This window comes from Carassius auratus, chromosome 23 (genome assembly GCF_003368295.1).
Source record: "Carassius auratus strain Wakin chromosome 23, ASM336829v1, whole genome shotgun sequence".
NCBI classification, from domain to species: Eukaryota; Metazoa; Chordata; class Actinopteri; order Cypriniformes; family Cyprinidae; genus Carassius; species Carassius auratus.
The window spans coordinates 8,386,128-8,398,681 of NC_039265.1; the positions used below are offsets into that span (position 1 = coordinate 8,386,128).

A 12,554-nucleotide genomic window follows, 5' to 3' on the forward strand; every position below is an offset into this window, starting at 1 on the left:
CATTGTAAAATTCCACAAGATTATTTGAAATAAGTTTGAATGACATTCGTTAGAGTCATCTTAATGAATTAACAAACAACTAAAGCTGATTACAGGTGCTGATTTTATTTTTTATTTTCAAAATTACTTATATTTCTACCAAATTATGTGAGATTAATTGAAATTACTTTCTGTGGAGGTAACAAACAACTAAACTGATGACCTATTTATTGCATTTATTTATTTTCTTCTTATTTCTTTAAAAAAAAAATGAGGATAATTTAATTGAAGTAAATTAATTAACATTTATTTAATTATAAATATTGCTCTTTGTTAAAAACAAAAGCGTGATAATATAAAACCTACTTAAGTTTTTGTGTTAAATGAGAAAAAAATTAATAGCATTACACAATGAAACAAATGACAATATTTGCTGTAAAACGCTGCATGAATAATATACTGATGTATCAAATGAACCAAATCAGACAGCATTCAGGCACTCCCAGACAACCTGATTTTATCTTCATATTCAGTAAAGCTCCTATAATGTCAAACTTTTCCCACGAGTGATTCTAAAGCTGTTTTTAAGCTGCCATCCTTTGTTTTTGAGAAAACCCCCACAGTCTGAGTGGGTGTGAGATGGAGGATGAAGGAGCAAAGACAATAATATGCTGTGAAGTGGGATGTGTTTGCGGGGAAAACCATGTTGTCAGATTAAAGAAAGAAACTAAAGGTAAATAAATTGAATTCTTTAGTTGCATAGACAGATATAGAATATAGATACATATCTGGGAAATAATGTGTTCATTATGTGCTCACCAGCAGAGAATAAAGCACTGATTAATTGTTAGAAAGGAACCGAATCATTATATTCGAGTTACAAATGTCGCAAAAGCTTAAATCTGAGAACCAAATGTATTGTCTATCATAAATGGCATCCACAGATGAATAGATATTCATCTGTTTCTAATAGTATTTTATTACACTGAAAGCAAATACTTTAAATCAGCTAGGCGTTACCTAATAAACTCATAATTTCATCTAGAAGCACATTGCTTATTAAAATGCAAACAACGAAATAGATCCTAATCAACTTTAACTCACTTTAATGTTGTTTCTTTATACAGTATATTGTTCTGATCTGGCTAGAATTCATTTATAAAGAGACTAAATGCATAAGTCTTTAGCTCTAAATCATTAATAAAGTCAGATTCTGGTTTCGAAAAGGCCTTTTTGTTTCAGGATAGCATACAATCAATCGTGTGTCATTTCCAAGAAAACGATGGTGACAAAATCTCAAACTTGTTGTTAAAAACATTTCTATTGATGTAACCCAAGCTTGCGATATTCTGAACCACTGTTCATTGGACAACACCCTCAGTACTTGTGTTTAACGCAGCAATTGAAACGAGTGAACTGGGTGTTGTTCTGAATCTCCAGCACACAATAAGTCAAAATAAAGAGTGTTGAATCAGATAACGCGTGACACTGACTTCATCTTTGTCAGGTACTAGGTCAGTATCTGTTATACTGTGGGGTAGATGTACAGTTTGTTGTTTGTCGGACAACAGCAGGGCAGCAGAAGCTCTGGAAATGGATAGGGTGTCAGTATAAAAGGAGAGAAGTACTGAAATCAGCAGTTGGAGGTCGTTCAAACTTGGGAGGTGAGGAATTATCACTGGTGAGTCTTCACATATTTTATTTCCTTTTTCCTCCTCGACTGTCTGATGTCGAAAAGGCATTAGAATGTCTCGTAATAGTCACTGACTTGTGAAAAAAAAGCCTAAGTGGCATGATATTGTGATCAGATATTTATTTCTGCACTCTTGAACTGTATCGGGTTGCTATTGTACAGTTTTGAGGGATGCAAGACGACATACAGACTACAGCATTGATAGACTTTTTTTCATTTATTACAGGCTTTCGTAATATTTCGGACACTTATTTTCTTACAGTGCTGACAGGATGGCTCAGTTATTGTGGGTATTTCTTGTGCTTGCTGCAACATTCAAAGGTAAGCAATGCAATTCTTCATTAAAGAGTGATTATTTGACACAAAGAGCTTAGAATTAACATTTGTCTAATTTGTTTAGAAGTCTATTCCACATTAACATTTTCAAGATATAGCATTCAATAAAAAGTCATGATGTTAAAGGCACATTTATAATTGCATATGTAAGCAAACATAATCATAGTTAAGTTAAAATAGAGTTTTAAACAATGATATCATGGTATGTGGGTGTGGCTTAGATTTCTTCATAGAAATTGTTCATTTTAGCATCATCTAAAGTATAAATATTCTAAAGTGTTGAATATATAGCCTAAATATGCAAAATGTATATTTTCTATCTTTTCTTAATTGACTAGATACATTGCCACAAAGGATCATTGGGGGTCAAGAGGTCGTGCCTTACTCTATCAAATACCAGGCATCTCTTCAGGTTGACAGGAAGCATTACTGTGGAGGAACCCTCATTCATCCTCAATGGGTGTTGACTGCTGCCCACTGCTGGAGACCGTACGTACTGAAGCTCGCTTTTAAAACAACATTTGCTCAAGTTTTATATAAATAGAAGGGAAGTATTTCATTGGAAAATGCCCTGTATGTTGTATTGTGTTTGAATGGACAGGGCCAGTGTGATTCAGGTGGTGCTGAGTGAGCACAATCTTGCTGTAGACGAGGGATTTGAGCAAGTGCTTGACGTGTCCAGAGTCTACAGTCATTTTGCCTACAATCCAAAAACTTTTAACAATGACATCATGCTCCTTAAGGTAAGAAACACATAACAAATACTAAAAATGACTGATTCTGTGGTGCTATCTGAAGACTTGATATATACGTGAAGAAACCTGCTGCAGATTACTTTTTTTTTGTTTGATACTATGTTAATTAATGTGTAGTTATACGTTTTTTTTTTTGTTGTTGTTGTTGTCAAGTTGTTTTACGAAGTATTCATTTAAATATAAAAATCTAAATAAATATTTTTAAAGTCTATCTCATTTATTAAAAGTGTAGTAAACCTTACTACATTTGAATTACAACTGGTTGAGGCAGCCAAGTATGGACCAGATTCCGGTCAGATAATCAGAAGAGCAGGAGAAATCTTTAGGTTGAGACATTTACTTTACTCCAATATATGCATCTGCAATATGCCTCTGGTATGAAATGAGATGTGGTCTACAAGGAAACAAGACAAATAATTACAAATTACTCTATTACTATTAACAGATTTATAAATGACCTATAACATCTACTGACATAATATAATAGCATATCATCACTAGTATTTATCAGAAAATATGCATTTATATCCTAAATATATTTAACAGAAATCTCTGTACTCAGATTTACAATGTGATCAACAATAACACAATAATGGCCTGAGTAATGCCCACTTGTATATGTAATTACATAAGTTAACACATTCGTGACAGCTACATGTAGCGCTAACATAGTACCGTATTTTCCGGACTATAAGTCGCACTTTTTTTCATAGTTTGGCTGGTCCTGCGCCTTAAAGTCAGGTGCGACTTATTTATCAAAATTAATTTGACATGAACCAAGAGAAATGAACTAACAGAAAACATTACCGTCTACAGTCGCGAGAGGGCGCTCTATGCTGCCAGAGATGCTGCTCAGTGCTCCTGTAGTCTACACTAAGCAGCATAGAGCGCCCTCTCCGACGATAATGTTTTCTCTTATATGACTCAGCAGAACAATCGCATGCGTAAAATAACCGATCAAATGGAACACCATGAACAAAATAAACATCAGAAATAGCAAAGGCATGCATAACATATAATTATTGGATACAATATTGTTTGGACTTACTTGTATTATATGAACACCTTACACAAAACATAGCAGCAGCAGAAACAAAGACAGAAAGCGGTCTTCTCTGGTAGATAGCACTAATAACCGTCCCTCTAGGGAACATGAAATGAACTTTAGTTCCTAGTTCCTAAAATAGGCTTTCTGACACAGCCGCCCCAATTATCTGGCAAGATAATTGAACAATTTAAGAAAGTCTATCAGGGATGCTTGTGTCATTATCCTTCAGATGAGGAAGAGGGATCAATCGCACAACTGGACGAGTTTACTTTTTGTCTTTAGCCTTGACTCTGACAATACGAATTCTACCATCAGCTCTAGCTAAGATCTCTGTTACGGTTCCTACAGGCCAGAGTGAGCATGGTAGTTGTGGATCTACAACTACAAGTACGACTTGCCCTACTGTAAGTTCCCTCCCCTCAGTCGTCCATTTGTGATGTTCCTGCATGTTTGGGAGGTATTGGCGAATAAAGGCAGCCCAGAAACAATCAGCCAGCACCTGGCTATGACTCCATCTATGTTTTCCAAGCAGGATGTTAGAATCATACAAGACCTGAGGTAGCGAGGCATCTCGACGACCCATAAGTAGTAGATTTGGAGTCACAGGGTTCACATCCGCAATATCCGAGGATACTTAGCCGAGTGGCTTGAAGTTCAGGATGCTTTCAACTTCTACCAGAAGGGTGCCAGAAGTACTGGTTCTGGCACCGACTGCTGTCTAAGGATCACACGGAGTGCTACCTTAACTGATTTGATCTCATGCTCCCAGGTTTCAGATGCAAGCAACGTGTCATTAGGCATTTGTAAATAACCCCCCACGTTTCTCTTGATGGTACCCAATTTTGACTGTGAATGGGCCAAAGCAGTCTACGCCAATAGAACAGAAAGGTGGCTTATGAAGATTTAACCTGCAGGGGGTAGATCCGCTAGACATGGGGTTTGAGGTCAGGTGACTGAATCAGGAAGTCTGGACTTGAGCTCCACTGATGAGGGACTTTTAACTCAGTCAGTCTAAGACCTTGTGTGATGTGGTCAGCAGGGTTGTGAGTTGACTCCACATACCTCCATTCAGACATCTCTGTTAAAGTCCGTATGTCTGCCACACGTGTCCCTACAAACACCTGGTAGCAGCATGATTCAGATGTCAACCAGTACAACACAGTGGTAGAGTCAGACCAAAAAGTGACTTTGTGGACAGGTATGGTCAACTCAGTTTGGATCACCTTGCCCAACCGGGCACCTGGTAAGGGTAGCACATAGCTCCAAACGAGGAATAGACAGGCATTTACGAGGTGCTACTCTAATCCTGGCCAAGACAAAGGTAAGAATAACTGTGGTGCAAAGGTATGCCACTGAACCGTAGGCCCTTTTTGATGCATCACTAAAGACATAAAGCTCTCGGATGGCCGATGGGTTGTCAGCAGAGGCTGGAGTGTATGCTCGAGGGAGCTGCAGCTTGGTAAGAGTTGGGACTTCTCCTACCCAGGTAACCTAACTTTCTCTCAAATGTAACAGTTCTACGAGGTCGTCCCAACCAAGGTTGTGCTTCCAGAGGTCTTGTATAATAAGCTTTACCTTGGTCATGAACGGGATAATGAACCCCAAAGGGTCATACTGACTGGCCAAAGTTTTATTTGTATTCCTCATGGTAGGCTTTACAGTCTCCACATAATGCAAGTTGTACCCCAGAGTGTCACTGATGAAATCCCAGAGAACGAAGCCCTGAGGAGCTGCAGTGCTGATTGTATGGGTGCTGGATGTATATTTTCCCAGCCTCACTAGCTGCTGCCTGTCTGTCAGGAAGCTGTTGATCCACTGACAGACGGAGGTAGGCACAGAGCTGAGTTAGTTTGGGCTGGAGGAGGTTTGGAATGATCGTGTTAAAGGCAGAGCTGAAATCCACAAACAGGATCCTCACATAAGTCCCCGGTCTGTCTAGGTGTTGCAGAACATAATGCAGTCCAGTGTTTTCTGCATCATCCAAAGACCTGTTTGCTCTGTAGGCAAACTGAAGAGGATCCAGCAAGGATCCAGTAATGTCCTTCAGGTGGGCCAGCACCAGTTTTTCAAATGACTTCATGACCACAGACGTTAGAGCCTCAGGCCTGTAGTCATTTAGTCCTGTAATTTCGGATTTCTTTGGGATGGAGATGATGGTGGAGTGTTTGAAGCATGAAGGGACTTTGCACAGCTCCAGTGATCTGTTAAAGATCTGTGTGAAGATGGGTACCAGCTGGTCAGCACAGGATTTCAGACAATCTGGGCCTGGTGCTTTTTTCCTTTTCTGCTTCTGAAAGACCTGGTGCACCTCTTTCTCGCTGATGTGAATTGCAGGTGTGGGGGAGAGGGGGGTTGCAAGAGGTGTGAATGTTGTGTGAATGGTACACCTTTCGTTGATGTGAAAGCATGTCCCGCCGCCACACGATTTCCCCGTTTTGATTCTGTGTCGCGGTCCATTCTGAACAGCTGAAATGTATAAATGTCCTGCAAAGCATCAGAGTGGTCCAAAACCGGTAATATATCGGGAGATGTGTTTTTCCCGAATGTCCAGCAATTTGTCTCTGGTGAAACTGATTGCAGGAATATAACTAAAGACAGGACAAACTAATGCTGCGTTTCCACCGAAATTACCTGGAACAATTGTTCCAGGAACTTTTTCCCCCAGGAACTATTTTCCCTCCAGACCTTTTGCTTTCTGTGTTTCCACTGCGGTCTAAAGTACCATGAAGATTATGCAAATATTCTGGTGACGTAGGTCTGCGCGCATTTCTCAATACAAAAAGTATGCAAATTTTGGACTTGCATTCTCGGTAGTTCGGACTTTATGTATTCGACTCGGGAGGGTGATATTCGCGACGACGCAAATCTGGTAATCCTGCAAACTGCAGTGTACTTGATTACATCAGTCAGCTCGCCTTGGCTACTGCAATTTTCCTCGCTGTGTATGTACAGTAAAAAGAAATAGAATATCAAATACCACTGCCTCCTTTCGTTTCATTTAAACATAATAATAGCCACAGAAATCTACTTAGTTCAGAGAAATGTGTATATACAGCCATTACAATGAAACAAAATATTATATCAATTGCCTCTTTTTATTTTCATTTTAACATATAGGTAAATTGAATACAGACCAAAGATTACCTGCTAGATTAACCCAAAACAATACATATATTTATGTTTAACTACTAAAGAGACATCGGGGCCAGCATCAAATGTCAGAAGGACCAGCCGAGTTGAGACTACTCTAGGCAGAGACATGAACACTGAGCTCCTGCTGATCGCTTGGAGCTGACCGTCTCCGAAATCAGCAAAACACATTTTTAAATAGGCACTCTTTATAAATACACTGCAGATTTGAGTTTCAAACAACTACATTCTCGCCTATAATAATTTTAAAATTAAATTTCACGACACAATTACGGTAATGAAAATGATCTGAAAAAATGGTGGTTGAAATCACAATGCTGCGAGAACTCAACCAATCAGCATGTGTAGTACCCAAGTCCCGCCCCCGAAAGTTTACACCACCTTTAACCAATGGCATGAGCTTTTGGGTAAAATCTCAAAATCTCTATGTTTGCCCAATGGCAGATGGGGAGAGTGTTTGGGGAAACCTGTTTGGAAACTGCCATTATTTCCTAAAATGGAGACATTTACATTTTTTTCCCCAGCTCAGTGTTCCAGCTCAGATTAACGCTTATGTCCAACCGGCCACACTGCCAACTGTAGACACGCCTGAGTTACTTGGAGGAACCAGCTGCACCGTGAGCGGATGGGGAGTGACACGAATATACAGTTTCTATCTGTCACCGATTCTGCGTGCAGTGGATGTGTCAATCATGAGCAACTGCCAATACTACTACTACTTCAGAGTAAACGACAACATGATATGTGCGGGATCTCGCTTCGGGGGAAAAGACGCCTGCCAGGTAATCAGAGGTTTAAATGCAAACAAGAACTTTCCCTAGCCCTGGTGGCAGCGAATGGAGTAGAGCACAACAGGTGCTGCCATTTTTCAAAGTATTTTCTTATTTAACCAAACCATCTAGCTATTACATTACAAATTTTAATAAAAACATGTATTGATATAAAACTATTGATTTAAAGTTGTTGATTATGTATATAGAAACAGTGTATTTTTTTTAGTGTTGATTTCAAGTCCATCAAAGTCCAGCTCCAAAATGGGCCGAATTGGACTCCGAATCGAGTCCAACTAAACAGTGCTGTTTGTCAGTATCTTAAGCTTATTTTAACATTTACAACTAGAAAAGGCAATGTCAATTTAAATGTAACAAAAGCAAACCTTTTGAATCTTGACATTTTTTTATTTATTTTTTTATCTCATGATTTGTGTTCTGCTCAGCAAACCTAAAGTAACAGAAGTTATGGCTGACTTTATATATGTATTGTGACATATTTCAGAGTCACCTGTATGACCTTTGAAATAACAGAAATCATTTGGCAAAGTGGTATGGACATATAATGCAGTCAAGACATGCCTTGCACACGTAGAACGTTTATCAACAGGCTACTACAGAAATAGCTAATACAGACATTTAATCAGAGGTTCGATTGGGATTTGTTATGTGGGGGAGGGGGACACTGTGGTTTCAGGCTTTTGAGTGGTACATATGTTTATGCAAAGCCTACGTCTTATATTAATTGGCAAACTGTAAAATAAGTTGCGAGAGTCCTATAAACAAATGCTGATCAAAATCATTCTATGCTACAAGGCAGTGTGCAAAGCAACATCTGTTTGCAGGATTTTTTTTTTTTTAATTGTAAGATGTGTTTGAAGACGTGACCTCTTTTAAAACCTAAAAAAATAAGTCTGAGCAGGGTAGGGCAATGTCTTATTAAACTGTAATATGACTGTAAAAACATGATTTACAATAAATAATTTTTAAGAAAAGGTATGAGCCAGAAATAAAAATAAAGATGCCGTTGAAACTTTTCTGAAGACAGTAGGTTAACTTTAGAGATACATGCAAATAGGGATACATTTTACAAAAAATCTGATTTTCTACTTCTAATTTTCATGATTAATTCAGTGTGTTACTTCCTGTTTCTTTGTAATTATTTGTGAAATTTGCTTAAATTATTTCTATGCTATTCTTAGTGCACAAAAAGAAACTAAGAAAATGATATTTAATAATTTTTAATAATAAACAATCATTATTTTGGCCATTTTAATTGGTGCAATAAATTCTACTGCAAGTACTGATGCATTCACATTATTGCAATGCATCCAGAATCTCATAAATGCATATTTCTTGGGCACTAAAAACATTAAATACTTAAATTAACTTTATTGGATCGTTTATATAATTATTCTGGCCCACCCCTGTTAAGAAACACTTTATGAAATATACAAACTATAAGCTAGGTTGTTTAAAGTTGCTCAGAGTTTAGTTTGACCCCTCAAACACACCTGCCTTTTCATGACAGTCTGCAGTTTCCCTAATTTATGATGGCAAACAAAGCCTCCCAAGGGTCCTCCCAAAGGGGTTTTCTGTGAATAAGATGTTCTGGGAATGTTCAGGGTGCGGTCCATTGCTGACAGTCCATGGAGACATTAGATACACTCTGATATGGCACAGCTTTTCAGGGCTTTATGTTCAGCTTCTTCATGTTGTGTAGTGTAAATCAAGGTGTGATAACTTAATTTACTTACACAATAGGTAATATTTACAGCTTTGCGGGTAACAAAAGAGTCCAGATGGTTTCAGTTTCAGTGTTTAAAAAATCGAACAATGGAAAACAGAAAAACATGTCAAATACATGAATCTTTCTTCTTTCACAGGGCGATTCAGGTGGTCCTCTCATTTGTGATGGGACTTTAGAAGGCATTGTGTCTTGGGGAATTGGCTGTGCTCTTCCGTACTATCCTGGTGTCTACACAAAAGTGAGAAACTACAGCCGCTGGATCGACTGGATCATCAGCTCTGACAGCTGAAACATATGTGGGAGGCCTTTCCTTCAGTCAGAATTAAGGAAAATGTGTAATCTGGCAATAAATACTACTTCAAGTACTGATGCTTTCACATTATTGCATCCAGAGTCTCAATAATTATAGATTAACATGCATATTTTGGACTCTAAAATCATGAAAAAGCCTATTTTCACCCATATATATATATATATATTTATATATATATATATATATATATATATATATATATATATATATATATATATATATATATATATATATATATATATATATATATATATATATATATACACACACACACACACACACACACAAATGCTTGAAATTAGTTTTGAAGATAAATATAAACTGTGCCAATATGAATTTCTTTACAAAACTATTCTGTTTAGTGTTTCTAAATCTAGGAACAGATAGAAAAGTCCTTCAATGTGATTAAAAAGCAATGTGATTTAAAAAGCATCCCATGATGCATCCGTTTGATGGAATGACCTGGAAGAAATCTAGCTGTCAGTAAGATTGATGGAACTGTCACAGTTTCATTTTGGAATACATAAAGCTTACAACAAACTCTTCCTCGCCTCTTTATTATTGTCATGTGAGTCTCTGATCTCTGGACTGAGTTAACAGGATGATCTTTACTCATCCGTCGGGTTGCTTACAATTTGTGCATTACCTCAATTAAATATTTTCTAGTGCTCATGAGAATAAATGTTTAAACCGCCTTTAGGTGAGGGAAAATGTTTTGTTCATTATGTTGATGGTGCTCTGGTCTAATGATTGTCAGAACGCCGCAATGCACAATCCAGTTCGTGGAATTCCACACTTTGTCATTTATATGAATTATTGAGTAAATGGGAATTTTGACATTGCAGCACCAAATTACTCCATGCTAAGTGTCAAAGAGTCATTGCATCACTGATTTCCTCCTTAGTCACACACACACACACACACACACACACTATAACTTGTGACTTGAAGCCATGTAGTGCCTGGCAGTCAGAACAGAGTCTCCAGTCAGCAGCATAATGAGTAGCTGGAGCCCAGAAGCGCTTGTTCAGAAATCTCAGGAGGCCAGAGAACAGGCGTACTGTCCCTACAGCAAGTTCAGAGTTGGAGCAGCTGTCTTAGCAAGCGATGGAACCGTGTTCACAGGTGAGGACACACTTAAAAAATATATTTCTTTTTTTATTTGAAACTAAAAACATATACAGTATAAAACATTCACATGTTTGCTTGACATTTTTTGTTTTTGAAAGTCTCGTATCCTCACCAAGGCTCCCTTTATTTGATTTCAAAATACAATAAAAAAAAAAGTATTAATGTTAAATATTATTCTAATTTAAAATAAGTGCTTTCTGTTTGAATATATGTTCAATGTAATTTATTCCTATGATGCAAAGCAGAATGTTCAGTACCATTACATTACATGATCCTTCAGAAATCATTCTAATATGCTGATTTGCAGCTCAAGAAACATTTCTTATTATCAGTGTTGAAAACAGGTGTGTTGCTTCTTGATTAATTAAATGCATTCTGTTCGAATAAACGCATTCATGTTTTTTAAGAAAAATCTTACTGAACCCAAACTTTTGAATGGTAGTCTGTGCATTTGTTTTGTAGCTATATTTTGTGTCTGTTTTTCGTGGTCTTTTAGCATATAATGGTGATGTTTAACAGGTTGCAATGTAGAAAATGCATGTTACACTGCTGGATTGTGTGCTGAGAGGACTGCGATCTCTAAAGCTGTGTCTGAGGGACATAAGAGCTTCAAAGCCATCGCAATTGCCAGGTAATTCAGTATATAGTTATGTATGTATTGGCTAAAGTATAAATAGTGTTGAGTAATGGTCTTTAACTGACTTTTTTGCAGTGACCTTGAAGATCGCTTTATTTCTCCATGTGGAGCCTGTAGGCAGTTCATGAGAGAGGTCAGTTCTTAAAAATGAAATCATGCAAACTTTCTTTTATTGTTTTGTTATTGCTATAATTCACAAAAATACAGACGTTACACTATGGCTTGTGAAAACAAGTTATCAGGAAAGAACTAAATATGAGTCAACAAACTGCATGTTTGGAAAAAGTGGGCTTTTGTGAAATGTAAAAAAAAAAAATATATTGTAATACACATAATTTTTCTGCTTCCTTTGAAACTGTAATTTAATAGACTGGTCATGTCATCTGTCTTACAGTTTGGCTCCCAGTGGGACGTTTATATGTCCAAGTCTGATGGATCTTACAAACTGATGACAGTGGAGGAGCTCTTGCCGTGTTCATTTGGCCCCGATGACCTGAGGGCAAACGAAAACCATTCAACTTTTGACATAAAGCCATGACAGATAGATTTAAATGTATTGAATGGATGTATGGTTATATTATTTTCCAATGAAAAAATATAAATGTGTAAACTAATAAATGGTAGGGCTATTCTGAACTGACGTGTGGTTAAATTATTGAACTTTTATTTTACAATGTGTGCTTTTATTGTGACATGCATGCGCAGTGTTGGGGAAACTCTGAAACTGAAGCTTGACCAGCCAAATTAAAGTATTTTAATTATTACTAATTATTACTAAATAATTATTAATGAAGAATTATAATGAAGTGTTATAAGCATAGACTGTATAAAAACAGGTTATAAGTAAAATATAATGATGTAATAAGTAAAATATTTGGGGTTTAAAACAACATACTGAAATGCAATTATGATTTCAAAGAGTATGGGTGAATTTTGGTCCATTGGGACACTTTTACAAGCAATTTCAAAGTCAAAAAGTGTCCCAATGATCT

General features: G+C 37.2%; 2 protein-coding genes across 3 annotated transcripts; both read left to right on the top strand.

Annotated features, from left to right (window-relative positions):
• The first annotated feature begins 319 nt into the window (after positions 1-319).
• On the top strand, positions 320-9,935 carry LOC113041186 (trypsin-3). 2 transcript variants are annotated; one of them, XM_026199585.1, is made up of 6 exons: positions 320-1,660; positions 1,899-1,993; positions 2,347-2,497; positions 2,610-2,751; positions 7,486-7,743; positions 9,618-9,935. In XM_026199585.1, the coding sequence occupies exons 2-6, from the start codon at positions 1,945-1,947 to the stop codon at positions 9,768-9,770; spliced, it is 753 nt and encodes a 250-aa protein (XP_026055370.1). In that variant the 5' UTR covers positions 320-1,660; positions 1,899-1,944; the 3' UTR covers positions 9,771-9,935. The 2 variants fall into 2 exon arrangements, with proteins under 2 accessions (XP_026055370.1, XP_026055371.1); XM_026199586.1 differs by having other exon boundaries at positions 1,636-1,660; positions 1,935-1,993.
• A 783-nt stretch (positions 9,936-10,718) lies between these two features.
• Positions 10,719-12,202, top strand: cdaa (cytidine deaminase a). The gene is made up of 4 exons (XM_026199588.1): positions 10,719-10,919; positions 11,445-11,556; positions 11,638-11,695; positions 11,957-12,202. The coding sequence occupies exons 1-4, from the start codon at positions 10,793-10,795 to the stop codon at positions 12,098-12,100; spliced, it is 441 nt and encodes a 146-aa protein (XP_026055373.1). The 5' UTR covers positions 10,719-10,792; the 3' UTR covers positions 12,101-12,202.
• Positions 12,203-12,554: the final 352 nt, after the last annotated feature.

What these genes read in the sequence shown, in the direction of transcription:
- LOC113041186 (XM_026199585.1), top strand. Translation starts at nt 1,945, where the DNA reads ATGGCTCAGTTATTGTGGGTATTTCTTGTGCTTGCTGCAACATTCAAA. An exon ending in GCTTGCTGCAACATTCAAAG is followed by an intron (nt 1,994 to 2,346) that starts GTAAGCAATGCA and finishes TTAATTGACTAG; the next exon opens with ATACATTGCCACAAAGGATC. An exon ending in ATGACATCATGCTCCTTAAG is followed by an intron (nt 2,752 to 7,485) that starts GTAAGAAACACA and finishes TTTTTTCCCCAG; the next exon opens with CTCAGTGTTCCAGCTCAGAT.
- cdaa (XM_026199588.1), top strand. Translation starts at nt 10,793, where the DNA reads ATGAGTAGCTGGAGCCCAGAAGCGCTTGTTCAGAAATCTCAGGAGGCC. An exon ending in CGATGGAACCGTGTTCACAG is followed by an intron (nt 10,920 to 11,444) that starts GTGAGGACACAC and finishes GATGTTTAACAG; the next exon opens with GTTGCAATGTAGAAAATGCA. An exon ending in GTAGGCAGTTCATGAGAGAG is followed by an intron (nt 11,696 to 11,956) that starts GTCAGTTCTTAA and finishes TCTGTCTTACAG; the next exon opens with TTTGGCTCCCAGTGGGACGT.